General features: G+C 56.8%; 5 protein-coding genes and 1 non-coding gene across 6 annotated transcripts; 4 read left to right on the forward strand and 2 right to left on the reverse strand.

The window, feature by feature from the left end:
• Nucleotides 1-54: 54 nt before the first annotated feature.
• EV422DRAFT_620504 (uncharacterized protein) lies at nucleotides 55-3531 on the reverse strand (the record flags this gene model as incomplete). The annotated part of the gene is made up of 6 exons (XM_053074100.1): nucleotides 3174-3531; nucleotides 2993-3059; nucleotides 2546-2923; nucleotides 2292-2470; nucleotides 1498-2163; nucleotides 55-1429 (listed from the first exon to the last, which is right to left on the reverse strand). Exons 2-6 carry the CDS (start codon nucleotides 3029-3031, stop codon nucleotides 55-57), a joined length of 2637 nt encoding a protein of 878 aa, XP_052924876.1. The 5' UTR covers nucleotides 3032-3059; nucleotides 3174-3531.
• On the forward strand, nucleotides 3527-5158 carry EV422DRAFT_78613 (uncharacterized protein). Its single transcript, XM_053074393.1, has 5 exons — nucleotides 3527-3897; nucleotides 3961-4155; nucleotides 4244-4355; nucleotides 4434-4688; nucleotides 4774-5158. Exons 1-5 carry the CDS (start codon nucleotides 3643-3645, stop codon nucleotides 4881-4883), a joined length of 927 nt encoding a protein of 308 aa, XP_052924877.1. The 5' UTR covers nucleotides 3527-3642; the 3' UTR covers nucleotides 4884-5158.
• Nucleotides 5159-5693: 535 nt separating this feature from the next.
• On the reverse strand, nucleotides 5694-6609 carry EV422DRAFT_506839 (uncharacterized protein; the record flags this gene model as incomplete). Its single annotated transcript, XM_053068601.1, has 2 exons — nucleotides 5694-6445; nucleotides 6501-6609. The coding sequence occupies 2 exons, from the start codon at nucleotides 6607-6609 to the stop codon at nucleotides 5694-5696; spliced, it is 861 nt and encodes a 286-aa protein (XP_052924878.1).
• Nucleotides 6610-7037: 428 nt separating this feature from the next.
• EV422DRAFT_t84 lies at nucleotides 7038-7109 on the forward strand. Its single transcript has one exon. It is a non-coding gene; the product is annotated as a tRNA-Ala (tRNA).
• Nucleotides 7110-7756: 647 nt separating this feature from the next.
• EV422DRAFT_79077 (aconitate hydratase) lies at nucleotides 7757-10836 on the forward strand. The gene is made up of 3 exons (XM_053074397.1): nucleotides 7757-7925; nucleotides 8013-9078; nucleotides 9152-10836. Exons 1-3 carry the CDS (start codon nucleotides 7866-7868, stop codon nucleotides 10555-10557), a joined length of 2532 nt encoding a protein of 843 aa, XP_052924879.1. The 5' UTR covers nucleotides 7757-7865; the 3' UTR covers nucleotides 10558-10836.
• A 1889-nt stretch (nucleotides 10837-12725) lies between these two features.
• EV422DRAFT_79103 (uncharacterized protein) lies at nucleotides 12726-13595 on the forward strand. The gene is made up of 2 exons (XM_053074398.1): nucleotides 12726-12833; nucleotides 12891-13595. Coding segments are annotated over exons 1-2 (603 nt in total). The 5' UTR covers nucleotides 12726-12831; the 3' UTR covers nucleotides 13492-13595.
• The last annotated feature ends 772 nt before the right edge of the window (nucleotides 13596-14367 follow it).

Raw genomic sequence — 14367 nt, forward strand, 5'->3', positions numbered from 1 at the left:
AAGCACCACTCCCAAAGTACGCCGGAAAAAACGCAACCTTTCCTGACCCCCTCCCTACCTTTCCCGCCCCCGCTCCCTCTCCCTCTCCCTCTCTCTGCGTTCCTTCTTCTCCCCCCTCTCCCTCTCCCGATCGGCATCGCGATCCCTCTCCCTATCCCGGTCCTTATCGCGACGCGACGACGACTCCTTATCCTTATCCCTTTCACGATCCTTGTCACGGTCCCTATCGCGATCACGGTCGCGGTCTTTCTCTTTATCCTTCTCCGTCCTTGAGGACCGGGACGAGCGATGATGATGAGAGGACGAGTGACGACGGGACGAGGATTTCGATGATTTGCGGCGTTTGGAGGATGTGGATGCTTCCGCTGCGGTTGTTGTTGTTGTGGCACCGTTCTCTACGGCATCTGCGTCGGTGGTGTCATGGGCGGGTTTGGTGGTGTCGCCGTTGGTGTCTCCTGGGGCGGAGGTGAGATCTTCCAGTTTGGCAGCAGGGGAGCGCGGCCGTTTGCGCTTGCGGCTTGTAGCGTCGTCGTCGTCTTCGCGATGGACACTGGGGCTGCGATCGCCGCGGGAAGGAGGGGAAGGTGTGCGTCCGCCGCGTCTCTCGAGTTGCTCTGCAGCCATATCGATGGTGGCTCCCTCAGCTCGCTCACTAACTGCCGGATTGCCGAGAGGTGTGGTCGGGCGGCTCTTACTCCGCCTGCTTCCCCGATCCCTCTCCCTCTCTCGATCCCGACTTCTACTGCGTTGGCGCTCTCGGCTATTCCCTTGCGACCGGCCGGATCTGCTCCCACCGTCCCGATCACGGTCTCGGTCGCGGTCCCGGGTAGGCGTATCATCCACCCCGCGTTCCTTAACAAACACGGCAGCACCTCCACTGCTCCGTCGGTCTTTCTCCTTTTCCTTCTCCCTCTCGCGGTCCCGTTCGCGCCCTCCATCGCGCTCCCGCTCCCTATCTCTCACCCGGTCGCGATCGCGATCCCTTGACCGGTCTCTCCGCTCCTTCTCCCTGCTGCCATCCCGTTCTCGCACTCTCTCATCCCGATCGCGGTATCGGTCCGAATTATGACCGTAACCCGGCCGACTCGTCGCACTCCCACCGCGCCGTGCCGACCACTCATCGGCCGGTCCATCTCGATCTTCATGCCTGCCGGAAACACTCCCACCCGCAACGCTGCCGAGAGACCCTTGTCTGTCGACCGGGGACTTCACATCACCACCACGTGTAGCGGAATTAGAGCCGCCCGTACGACTATCACTCCCCGGCTCGGCTTTGATCCGAGATCGCTCGTCGTCTCGAGAATGTCCCATTTCAGTTGATGCGCGACGGTCGTGATGGAGGCTGCCGCGAGGGTCGTCGGCCGACTGATCGCCTCGGCCGCCGTCTCGGCCACCTCCTGGTCCTCGAGAATGGTTTGGCGGGAATGGTCTGCAAATAGAGTGCGGTAAGATATTCATCCCATGCATCTCATTGTAATCTTTCAAAAAGCACTTTACCTCGCAAAGCCTCGACCACTAGGCGCACCCCCACTTCGGGGCGGGTACATGCCACCGGCCTGGTAATCAAATCCAAAATCAGGTCCATGCCCGTCGAAAAACGGGCCGTCGGGTCCGAAAGGCGGGGCGTTGCGCCCATCGAAGAACGGTGGCGGTACAGGTGGAAAGCCAGAGTTCCCTCCACGCCCACCAACGCCAGGCCCACCGCGCATCCCCGCGGCATTGGGACCGGGTACAGGCGCTCCTCCTCCGCGGCCGAACCCAGAGCGGAAATCATCGGGGAAGGGTCCGGCACCCATCATTGGTCCGGAGGGGTAGAAGTCCGGGTTGTAGAACCCTGGCGCTGCTGGGCCCATGAAGCCGGCTGCTGCGGGTGCCCCCGGTCCAAAACCATGTTGCTGGAAAGTGCTTCGTCCGCGAGCAGCGTTGCTTCCGCGTCCAATAGACATGGTGCCCAGGGCGCCTGCCATTTCCGCGCCTGCTGCTCCCATGTTCAGTGGCAAGGTTGGCATCGAGGGTACGACGCCGGCCCCGGTGCCGATAGCAGGGCCTCGTTTGGCCTGTTCGGCCCGCGTTTCCTTCGGATCTTTGGGGAGGGTGCGGAAAGGATTTGATTGTTGACTTGGAGGCACGTACTTCACGATCGGCTTACGGCCGTGAATTTCGCTGAAAATACAGAAAACAAGCGAAGGTTATAAACACGGAGTATATTCAAACATCTTACACAATCATCATCATCCCCAGCAGGAATATACTGCCATCCAATAACTATGGAAAACAGCCACCAGACATACATGGTCTCAAAGAATTCCTTGGCCAGCGCAGTGGCTTCCTGGGTTTGGAATGGAATGTAGCAGATTCCCTTGGATTTGCCGTTGACGCGATGTTCCGAGAACGATAGCTCGTTGGCCAGCAGTTGCTCGGTGACACCGGCTTCGCTGATGGCGAGCTTGATGTCATCGTCGGTTGTCCACTGAAAAAAATGATGATTGAGGTCAGAACCACTGCTCAGCTTCAGAGGAGAGCGAAGACGACTATTGATGCTTACCCAGCTCAATTCGCTAACAAGCAATGCGCGGCTTCCTCCACCTGGCAAATTCTGCGGGGGGAGCGCCCCACTCGTATGCGTGGGAAAATCATGCTGTCTCGCGGGATCCGCCTTAGCTTCATGGCCTAGCCCTGGGATTCCAGAATCTTGCTCGTTCTGGACACTTGACTCTGGTTCGCTCTTGGCCATTGCCGGAGTGGCGCTGGATTCTGTCCTGGGGGGTACCGAATCCAACATCTCATCCTCCCCATAATCGATCTCATCTGAGTACGCTTTCGGAATCTCTACGTGGACCTCCATGTCCGCGGAGGTGCCCTCCGCCTTTACATTTTCATCAGGTTTAGCAGCCAGATCGCCGTAGAGCAAGTCATGTTCATCCTAGAAGGTTGGTAATGGTTATGAGCCCCAAGGATCCCTATTGTTCTGCAGAATGCGTGCAACGCCTACCCCGTCCAGTTCCGCGTAAATATCAAAATCGTCCGCCATTGCAGGTATGGTGCTTCAACGTTTGCAACTTGAAAGCGTTCAAATGAGAAGTAAGCATGAGGTAGACTGGCTGCACACGAGAGTATTTCGCCCGACTCCCAGGGTCCCGAAGGCCTTGACTGTGCCACGGACGACAACTTACATACGTTGGCCCTGCTCTAAGATTGTCGCTTACAGCGTTTCCTTGGTGCAGGCTGACGAGGCAAGTAGAGCCGAGGCGTCCGTAAGGGAATATAGAACCCTGGGAACTCTGCCTGTGCTCCCAAGATCCCCGTCGTGCGGAGGATCAGAGTGGTCGTCGTTTTTTGCCCCGGAGTTGACTGCTTTGCCGTTTGCCGGGCTGACCGACGTCAGTATGCACAGTATGGCCGGGGTGTGAGGGAGTTGAAGCTGCCCTGGATAGCGGACGAGGGTTCCCTTTCTGTTCCCTTTGCTTGTGTGTTGTGTTGGGATCTCGTTGGGATCCCTGAGTTGGGAGAACGAAGGAAAAACGAAGGACGAGAAGCAGACGCGGCTTTTTGCCCCCTGGGAGCTCTTTTCTCGCCCAGGAGCAGCATCCAGGCAAGATCACAGCCTGTAGAATGCTGTAGAATGCACTACGTATCAGCCGCATGGTCCTCGCAATAGCCCTCCCGCCACCGCTCAAGGCCCTCTCCCTCTCCACAGCCGTCGCAACCTGCACGGCCCTCACCGTCCTCTTCTTCGGCTCGTTTTACCTGCTCCCAAAGAATGACCCCTCCCGCACAACCCCCCCGTCCCGCAACGATCCCGCCGTCGTACGCGCCCGCTTCATAAGCGTCGGGCTGTCATGTGTGCTATCGTTGGGCGGTGTCGCCTTTCTGCTTCATGGCGGTGACTCTACCAAGGTATGCGCTTCTTGTCTGGTCAGATGGGCGTGAAGTGAAAGTATGGCGCTCAATAAATCAAAGTCCTTCTGGCCCTATGTAGGCATAAACGGGACAACGGCCCTGTCATCAATCACACTAGGCCTAGTTCTCACGGCAACGCTTTTCGCCGGTCCTCTGTATGTGGCGCATCTCGAAGGCGAGCTGCCATTTCAGGGAAACGCGAGCCAGTTGCGGTTAGAGGCTGGCGATATTCTCAGTTGGCGGAACTACGTCGTCGTAAGTGTAGAATTGTCAATTGGGAGAGTCGCATTCAGGAGCGGAGGGAGCTTATGTTGAAATATGGAATCTTGCTACCTCATTGTAGGGCCCGATTTCGGAAGAGGTTGTGTTTAGGGGCTGCATGGTACCTCTCTTCTTGGCATCCGGGGTCACGCCCACACAATGCATCTTCATTCTTCCCCTGTTCTTTGGCATTGGTAAGCTTGAATGCCGCAACACAAGTCGCTTCCGACTTTGTTCAATTTCACTCTGACCTGACTATCCGCCCCACACAGCCCACGCGCACCACGGCTACGAGCTCTACCACCGCCTCCGCACCACCCTCGTCCCCGCCCGCGCCCTCACCCACGTCCTGCTCGCCTTCGCCTTCCAGTTCTCCTACACCAGCCTCTTTGGATGGTTCGCGACGTTTCTGCTCCTTCGCACGGGAAATATCATGGCCCCCATCGTCGCACATGTGTTCTGCAATAGGATGGGCGTGCCGGATTTGCCCGGGGCGGCGGCAGCGGGGTTTCCGGGGCGTAAGAAAGGTGGGTCCAAGGGCGTCTGGGTATTGGGACCCGTCTCTCTCGTACCGGTCTTTTGACTTCCACCTCTGTTCATATCCTCTACCAGCAATCTTTGCAGCATACATAGCAGGTATGCTCGGATTCAGTTTCCTGATGTTTCCTGCAACCGATCCGACCCTTTTTGGCGGTGCGGCCTCCCTCTACCGCAGCGTCTGACTGCGGCACTAAGCGTGGGAGCTTGGCAGATCCGTTCGACCGACTGTGCGTGACGGGTGTGAATCAGTGATACATGTACATAGGCTTAGGGTGGGCACATTATTTTTGGGTGGCGGTATATGATTTCGAGACAAGGTAGAAGCTCTTCTCTATAGTCCATATGTACATACTCAGCATCAAACAGCAAAGCAACGTCTTCGGTTCTATATGCCGCTGTCAAAGGCTCTTGTATAGACAATGTGACGTAAGGTAGACATTATTGATGAAAGGGAAGGCTATATACAAACTGTCACGTCCTGATATACTACAATTACGACTAGGACTTTCGGTCCCTTCCGTGATTGCGAAATCACGATAGGACAAGTGACTGCGGTGTCATGCAGCAGACGTCTGACGCACGAAACGTGGGTATGTCAATCAGATCGATGAGGGATCTCACCCTTAGTAGGCGGGGTGGTAGGTACTTCGACCGTTTGGCGAGACCAAGTACTGAATGGATCCCGGGAATGATGCGGGGATGGCTTTTCGGATGGCCATCGAGTGATGGAAAATGTTCGGTGGTGCCGGGCCAGTGAGTCAGTCCTACGCCGTTCGGAAGGAGAGTTGCATTGCTGCTCTGCAAGTAGCGGATACTTGCTGGTGGTGTGCGGTGGATCGGATCGGTGATGAAGAGGGTGTATCTCAGTGGTGGCAAGGTGATCGTCGTCGCAATGTTGCCCAGCTTTCCGATTCTCCTAGTCAACTAGATCCGTCGAAGCACTCCAGCTGAGGAACACCCCAATCGAGGCGCGCCACACAGTCCTCCCTGCTCTAAATCCCCTCAACCAACACCACCCCCTCCTCCTTCACCTCCCCCTTCACATCCACCAACAACCCCCCCACATCCGGCAACTCACACACGACCTTCTCCATCACATCCTTCGCCTTGACCACCTGCTCAACAACAGCTTTGGCGGCCTCGATGTCGCTCTTCATGGCGCGGATGAGCTTATTGGATGATTTGAGGAGGTCGCCGAGTTGGAGGCATTTGGATTCGAGATAAGCGTTGCGGGATTTGAGGGTGGCGTTAAGTTGGGTGGCGAGGGAGAGGGGCGTGGAGACAGTGGGAGATGGGGGGTTGAGGCCAAGTGATGGGGGTTTGTTGGTGGGGATTTCGAAGGCGTGGGATTGGTGGGTGATGTCGAGTAATGTGGGTGCGACTGTATCTGATAGCGCGGCAGGGGGTTCGGTCGATATCCCCAACACGGATGAGACCTTCCCACCAGCGGCCGATCCATCTTCTGCCCATTCCCCAGCTCCAACCTCCTCGTCCTGCTCCCGCTCCCGCTTCACCTCGACATCCACGTCCAGAGCCAAGTCGTGCCCAAAGTCAGGCGTTTGATCGACGTCTGTGACATCTACCGGGCCTCCAGCCTTTTGCGTCGGCTTATCTCCAGGTGCTACCCGCGGTGATTCGCCCTTCCTAGCCCGCTTCGGGTCTCTTTCGATTATGTCCTCTCTATCTCGCTTGCCGTTAGTTCTCGAGAGCTCTCTTTGCCGCTGACGATCTGGGTGTAGACACGCTGACGTTAGATCCGTCGTCACGACACAGTTCTTTACGAGATAGGTTGAACGCACCATACGGCTGAATAACCTTGTCTCTTGGCAGGGTAAATGCTTGCCCGCCCTCACTGGACACGGAGTTGAAGGTGTGTATCGCCAGTTGCGTGCTTCCGCTTGAGTCCATGTTCGTTTCCGCCTCGTGGCTCACGTATCTGCCCTTTGGTGACTGCGTAGGAATCGTCGGAGTCCCGGGCCTGTACCACCCACTGATAACTTGCTGGGCGACTGTCCCCGTAGCCTGTTGCCGTATAGGCGTTGGTGTGTTGGTTGTAAGTTTAGGGCTTTTAGGGGTGGTGTGTCGCGCTTCTTGACCTCCGTGCCATTCCTCCAACCTGGCTCCTCTCCACGATTACTGTCAGGCGGTGGGGCTGCGGTACATACGCTGAGCCCCAAGCTGCTGCTGCTCCATTTTGACGTTGACCCAAATCGTTGATGTCGCTCCAGAGGGCTTCGTTTCGAAGTCAAACGGTCACATGCCCGCATGCACCCAACTCCATTGCAACTCAATCAACTATTTTTGTATTACAAAAAAGAACTGATCAAAACATCGACGGGGATTTAGATCAGTGGCAGATCGTCTGCTTTGCATGCAGAAGGCCAGCGGTTCAATCCCGCTAATCTCCAGTAACCACGCGTAAGAATTTTTCTCCTTTTTATGTTCGCCGTTCCCAAAAGTTCTTTCTTGCTTTTGCTTTCCATCCTTCACCACAAAAAAACCCCTCCGTGCAGTGCAACTCTTTTCTTCGCGCTGGCTCTATGGTCTTAGCCTCGCAGCCAACTAAGAGCTCTCACCTTTGATAACTCTCAACTGCCAAACTTTTTGCAGGCCAACTGGGGTATGGGCGAGGCCAGACTGATTGTTCCTGACGTCTGATGAGAGGCGTTCTGCCGTCGCCGTCGCCGTCGCCATCGCCAATCTCAGCCAAGAACGGCGAGCTCAAGGTTGGTAAATTTTGGTCCCGAGCGGAGCGTGTTGTTGTTGTAGTAGGTTAGTTGCCCAAATAGTCGTGCACATGGGTGTCGTTTTAGTCAAAAAAGGATGTCGTTCTAGCAACTCCCTATAGATGAACGCGTGAGTCACCGCATCTCTCTCCATCCATCACCCTTCGCATCTCTCTCCCTTCGCGTCTGCACTAGATCCAGCTGGACCTGCCATGCATAACCGCAATGGACAGCCTCCACAGCCCTCGACACTCAAACTCACACCAGGTGAACTCAAGCCAGCAACCGGACGCTGTTTAGACTGTGGTGGCCTCTACTCCCCCCGGACTATCGTATTTCCTACGTTAACTCACCGTCAGCCTTCGTTTGACGTCCGTGCTGAGCATCTTGGACAATTTCCCCACGGCCTATACTGCATTCTGTAACGATATTTAGACAATGGCTTTGACGTCCGCTTTCCGGCACAGGAGCCTGCAACGGGCGGTTCGGTGCGGAAAGGTGAGTAAATGGAGTTTCTCGTGGCACGATCTTCGGTCATCGTCCCTACACCGCATTCACTGACTTGGCCTCCACCCACTTTCCCAGAGCTCAATTTCCTCGTCACTCGTCCACACACAATATGGCAAAAGACTCCTGGCTTCCGTAGCACCTACGCAAGATGGCGCCTCCACCCAGCACGACCCCCGACTTCCATCTTATTCAAGTCTTCTGAGCAACCTACAAAGCGTACGACAACGTCTGAACCTAACCAAGCCTTTGACGCTCTCAGAAAAGATTCTATACGGCCACCTAAACCAAAGCGATGCGGAAAAGAGCGACCCAATAGTCAGAGGCAGCTCCTACCTCAAGCTCTCGCCCGACCGCGTAGCGATGCAAGACGCTAGCGCGCAAATGGCCTTACTCCAGTTCATGCTAGCCAAACGCGCAACAACCGCCGTACCATCAAGCATCCACTGCGACCACCTCATCGAGGCCTTCCAAGGCGGCGACGAGGACGTCAAGCGGTCCATCATCACCAACAAGGAGATCTTTGACTTTTTGAAGTCTGCGGCGGAAAAGTATGGGATTGCGTTTTGGGGGCCTGGGAGTGGGATTATTCATCAGATCGTTTTGGAGAATTATGCGGCGCCGGGGATTCTGATGCTGGGGACGGATTCTCATACCCCGAACGCTGGTGGATTGGGATGTCTGGCTATCGGAGTGGGTGGTGCCGACGCTGTGGATGCGATGGCGGGCATTCCATGGGAATTGAAGGCGCCGAAGATCATGGGGGTCCGATTGACGGGGAAACTTGACGGCTGGACGGCTCCCAAAGACGTGATCTTGCAGCTTGCGGGACTGCTGACCGTGCAAGGCGCGACAAACCATATCATTGAGTACTTTGGCCCGGGGACCGAGACGCTCAGCTGCACGGGAATGGCGACCATTTGCAATATGGGGGCTGAAGTTGGGGCTACCACCTCTACTTTCCCGTATTCGCGTTCGATGGCTGACTATCTGCGTGCCACTGGACGGCCGCATGTGGCGGATGCGGCGGCTAAGGCGGCGGCAGCGGGGTTCCTGAAGGCGGATGCCGGTGCGGAGTATGATCGTGTGATTGAGATTGATCTTTCGAAGCTGGAGCCTCACATCAACGGTCCTTTCACACCTGGTATGTGCCAACAAGCCGCACATGTACTCACACCTCGACGATCGTACTAATGCACAGTTCCTCTGATGTACAGATGCAGCGACACCCATCTCACAGTTCAAATCCCTCGTCGTTCAACAAGGATGGAAAGACGAGATCAAAGTTGGGCTGATAGGTTCTTGCACAAACAGTTCTTACGAAGACATGCAGAGAGCGGCAGAAGTAGCCCGACAGGCTCTTGCGAGCGGCGTCAAGAATAGCAAGTCGGCTCTGCTTATTACTCCTGGATCAGAGCAAATCCGAGCGACGATCGAGAGGGATGGCGTTGACAAGACGTTGACGGAAGTCGGTGGGCAGGTTCTTGCGAACGCTTGCGGGCCGTGTATCGGGCAGTGGAAGAGGACGGACGCAAAGTCAACTGACGGGGGGGTGCAGACGGCGACCTCCGGCAAAGATGGCAAAAGGGAAGCCAATGCCATCCTAACGTCGTTCAACCGCAACTTCCGATCCCGCAACGACGGTAACCCAAACACCATGAACTTCATCGCCTCCCCCGAGATCGTCACAGCCATGGCCATCGCAGGCCGCCTCTCCTTCAACCCCCTCACCGACTCTTTGCCAACACCCGCCGGCACCTCCTTCAAATTCGCACCCCCATCCAATACCGACATCCACCCCTTACCACCCTTGGGTTTCGCCCCCGGCCGCGCCGAATACTCCCCACCTCCGCTCCAAATCCGCGCCGACCCAGCAACCCAAATCTCCATCGACTCAACCTCCACCCGCCTGCAGATCCTCGAACCCTTCGCACCCTGGGACGGCAAGGATCTACAAGACCTCCGCGTCCTCGTCAAAGTCGTCGGGAAATGCACAACGGACCATATCAGCGCAGCCGGTGCGTGGCTCAAATACAAGGGCCATCTCGATAACATCGCCAATAACACCTTGATCGGGGCCACCAACGCCGTCGCCTTCCCCACGGATCCCACTAAATCCACAGTCAATTTAGCGTATAATACTTTGACAAAAACCCACGACACGATCCCCGCCGTCGCGCGCGCCTATAAACAATCCCAAATCCCCTGGTGCATCATCGCCGACTCGAACTACGGCGAAGGCTCCGCCCGCGAACACGCCGCCCTCCAACCGCGCTATCTCGGGTGCACGCTCATCATCGCGCGCAGCTTTGCGCGGATCCACGAGACCAATCTCAAGAAACAGGGAGTTATACCTTTAGTCTTCAAGAACCCCGCTGACTACGACAAGATAGCGCCGGCAGCTTTGGGGCCGTGTGAGGTTAGGGTGAGGACGAGGGGGTTGGACAGTTTGGCGAAGGGAGATGTGGACGCACCGGTGGAGATTGGGGTTAGGCATAGAAAGGTGGGGGAGGAGACGTGGGGGAAGGAGGTTTGGGTGGCGGTTGGGCATAGCTTTAGTGGGGGGCAGGTTAGGTGGGTTGGGGCGGGAAGTGCGTTGAATTTGATTGCACAGGGGCAGTAGAGGATTGTGCACATAGTTCCGTAGCTACACTTCTTCCTTGTCATATATTTATCCTTGTACATGCCAAATGATCATCTCGGAAAGGGCGCTCGAAAGTCCGGAGTGATTTGGAACGCACTTCTGGAAGGGGTTGTTTGCTCGTGGGTGCCCCTGACAGCGCCTCGCTTACATATGTACAAGATTGACAGGGGACATAAGGGGGCTTCTTCCCCTCTTCTTTCCCCCCTCGTCCCCCGTGGCTATCCACTATCCACTCCACCAATAGACTTTCTTACAAGATCGGCTTCCCGTCCTTCTGCATCCACTTGCCCCCACAACCTCCACCCCACCCCACAATCTTCACCACTCGTCAACGCGCAAGTTTGGACAACGCACCTCCCCCCCACCCCCACCCAAGGCCGACCTCGCCGCAGTCCAAGCTGGAATCCAGGCAGCCATCGAGCAAATCCAAGCAGGTCCCTACCCCTAATCCAAGCAGTAGGGCGGCTCCAAGTAAAGTATATACTGTCTATACCGTTCAGGCGCCGCTGATTGCCTCAAAGTTGCTTCGGGCGAGGGATGCTGGGAAGCGAGACGTGGCTGGGGGTGATCGAGCCTCACGGAAAATCCGGAACCACCTCTCGTTCTCCCACCAATGCCAGAGGGAGGGTCATGGACGTGATTGGACGACATGGTGGTATATCCTTTCAGCTTCCAGGGAGAGTACCTGTTTCGGGTGCGAGAAGGACAGGCGGACGTACGAGTACGGGAAAGGGTATCACGGACTGGATTGAAGTCAGACGGGTCGTGTGTGTCCTGGTCGATGTTCTCAACGACGCGGACGGGGAACAAGGCGTTCCGATTTTAGGAAATGGAAGATGCATCGGTGTGGATGGAAGCCCCTACTGGAAGCCGGAAAAGCGAATCTGGTTTCCACGCCCGACGTGGGGCCACACGAGACGTTGCGTTTGACTTCTCGAGGCAAAAGCATCGTGTTGTTCAACCTGACGGTGGTTTGGCACACACACGCCGGGTGACGACAAAAATCACAACGGCAGGAAAGCGAATTGAGCACCGCAGCCTCTTTGAATGCCACCCGCCTCGCCCAAAGCTATGTCGCTCCCTGTTATGCGGCCTTTCGGAGCTGGCGACTATCCAGCTAACTGTCGCTTGCCGGGATAACGTTTCTGTGGTTCTGAAAAGGAGCCGCGTGTTCGACCTCCTGTGGAGCGAAGACAGGATGGAGCTGGCGAGCGGAGTAAGAATCTCACGCGACTGTCGGGTGAAGCTGTCGAATGAACCGTGCGCATACGACTCTCAATGAGCGCACCGGCTTCATCTGGGTAGTGGGGTCGGGAGGTGCCGGCGGCGGGTCCGTAAATGAAGACAATTGGCAGGATAAAGGTCGAGACAAGGAAGAAAGAACCGCCATCCAACAGGTCGAGGAGCGGGAAACCCGGGCCGCTGTTCGTCGCCGCCGCCAGCGCCAGTGCGAGACTACCGCCGCCGCCGCTTTCGTCGGTCCCACCCTCGCTGCCTCCACCACCACGACCACCACCACCAACAACGGTGCCGCTGCCGCTGCCGAGGCCACCTCCGTAGCCGCACATCCCCCCGCCGTCTACGCCCCCGACCTCTCCACCATTCCAGGCATTGACGCCTATCTCCGCACCTCCCTCCCATGGGTCCTAGGCTCCCCCCCCCCCCCCCCCCCCCCCTCGCGAAAAGTACAACACCTTTGCGCCCCCCCCCCCCCCCCCCCCCCGGACGAGGAGCCCACCATCGAAACCGAGGGCAGCGGCGACAGTATTATCAGCGTGTCCGTCAATTTGCAAAGTATGCGACGTTTGAAGAGTTTCCAACCAAAGAAGAGTTTGCGCGCCTCACACGACTTGAGCGGACCGTCCTCGACGAGTTATGGGCTCTGTCTGCTTCCTCTCCAGGATGAACCGCTTGCGTACAGCCTTGCGGTGGACGCAATGCCATATTTAGGTGAGTTATGTCCTGTATATTTATCCCCCCCCCCCCCCCCCCCCCCCCGGCGGCTTCCTCTTTTGTCTAATCATGGTCCGCACCTGCCTCATCACAGGTGCCTATTGTGAGCTCTCACGCCTCTATGAGCGCCGTGGAATGCGGCTGTTTTCGGCTATCCCGCTGCGCAATCTCGAATCCAGTCATCTGTTCGGATCGACACGAGGATCCTAGGCACTCATATCCTGGGCTTGAGCCAAAGTCGCATGGAGAAATTCACCAATGAACGCAAGCAGGAGCTGTGGGGGCAGTTTCTCAATGTGAATGTAAGTCTGTATCGTTTTGCGCTTATTTCAATCACCTCGCTGAATGACGGATTGTAGGACAAGGTCTTCAAGCGTCGAAAGAAGCTTGGTCTCAAGTTTGATGGATCAATCTCCACCATTGCTGGCATTGACGCCTATCTCCGCACCCTCCCGCCCGTGGGTCCACCGCTCCCCGCCGGCGAAAAGTACAATCCCCTTGCGGCCCTGCTGCATCCCCTCCCGGACGAGGAGCCCACCATCGAGCTGGGCAAGGTGTGGTGTTGCCGCTGCCGAGGCCACCTCTGCGGCCGCACATACCCCCGCCATCTCCGCCCCTGACCTCTCCACCATTGCAGGCATTGACGCCTATCTCCGCACCCTCCCCCCATGGGTCCTACGCTCTCCCCCGGCGAAATGTACAATGCCCTTGCGGCCCTGCTGCATCCCCTTCCCGACGAGGAGCCCACCATCGAGCTGGGCAAGGTGTGGTGTTGCCCTAGGCGGAGGCTGCAGTGAAAGCCAAGAAGGACGCCGAGCAACGTTGCTCAACTGCTCGCAGACCTTATCACGAACAACGCGGCGGACTTGGCGGAGATCGCAGACGCACGGAACGGGGCTGCTGCTATGGCGTGGTGGTCTCAAAAGTGACAAGAACCTGGCACAGTTCTGTCATTGGTAGAATGGCGGCCATCCTGAAACCTGAAGTATACCAGGAGACCAGTATCTCCAGTGCATGTCACCGCTAGCGTTAGCAGCCACATTCTCAACGGCTGGGAAAGGTTGGAAGATGTACTGCTCGACATCAGGCGCCTTGGGTACGAATCATGGATAGAGGAGCTCCATGGATAGAGAGCGCGCTTCCTACGTGCTAACTCGAAGTTGGAGGAATGGTACAGCAGTCAAATTGGTCAACGTGAAATCAATGGCTTGAAAGTGAGTTGATTGCGTCCGAACAGCAGAACAATGAGCCAGTCGTGCAAAATTCCTTAGAAAGACCCCTGATTGCGGAAAGGCCAGCCGAATCTTGGACTGGCTTCGATTGGGCTGACAATGTGGGCCTGGACCCACCCACGAGCACCGCCCCAGCATGGCTAGCCCTTCCCGCCGCAGCGCCAGCATCGCAGTAGCTACCAGGGCAGTGGAGACAATCTGGAAAGTTGCGGCCGTCCATTCGCAGCCGTGGAGGCACTCACCGGGGGAAAAGAACCACTGAGAGTGCCAACTGGTACCTCCTTTCGACTCCACGGCCAGATGCTCTGGATGAGCGGGAGCAGGTACTTGGCGAACACGCCGCAAATATGGGATGTTGGGAGGAGAGCTCTGTGCGTCGGTACAGCTGGCTATCCTGACTGAGCGGCAGGGATCATCCAGATCGCATTCAAATGAGGAGGGACCGCTAGATCGTGAACAAAGCTCCTTTGGGAATCATCTACTCTGCCGCGGGAAAGTATGTTAGCGCAGGTTGGGAAACGGTGCTACTACAAGCAGAAGCGGACGTCAAAGCGGAGGAATCCGTCGTCAAAGCCACACGCCTCCTCCTCAACGGAAAGCCGGA

Source organism: Fimicolochytrium jonesii (genome assembly GCF_025526975.1).
Source record: "Fimicolochytrium jonesii strain JEL569 chromosome Unknown EV422scaffold_14, whole genome shotgun sequence".
Lineage (NCBI taxonomy): Eukaryota > Fungi > Chytridiomycota > Chytridiomycetes > Spizellomycetales > Powellomycetaceae > Fimicolochytrium > Fimicolochytrium jonesii.

What these genes read in the sequence shown, in the direction of transcription:
- EV422DRAFT_78613 (XM_053074393.1), top strand. Translation starts at nt 3,643, where the DNA reads ATGGTCCTCGCAATAGCCCTCCCGCCACCGCTCAAGGCCCTCTCCCTC. An exon ending in GTTGGCGGAACTACGTCGTC is followed by an intron (nt 4,156 to 4,243) that starts GTAAGTGTAGAA and finishes ACCTCATTGTAG; the next exon opens with GGCCCGATTTCGGAAGAGGT. An exon ending in GTTTCCGGGGCGTAAGAAAG is followed by an intron (nt 4,689 to 4,773) that starts GTGGGTCCAAGG and finishes ATCCTCTACCAG; the next exon opens with CAATCTTTGCAGCATACATA.
- EV422DRAFT_79077 (XM_053074397.1), top strand. Translation starts at nt 7,866, where the DNA reads ATGGCTTTGACGTCCGCTTTCCGGCACAGGAGCCTGCAACGGGCGGTT. An exon ending in GGGCGGTTCGGTGCGGAAAG is followed by an intron (nt 7,926 to 8,012) that starts GTGAGTAAATGG and finishes CCACTTTCCCAG; the next exon opens with AGCTCAATTTCCTCGTCACT. An exon ending in CAACGGTCCTTTCACACCTG is followed by an intron (nt 9,079 to 9,151) that starts GTATGTGCCAAC and finishes TCTGATGTACAG; the next exon opens with ATGCAGCGACACCCATCTCA.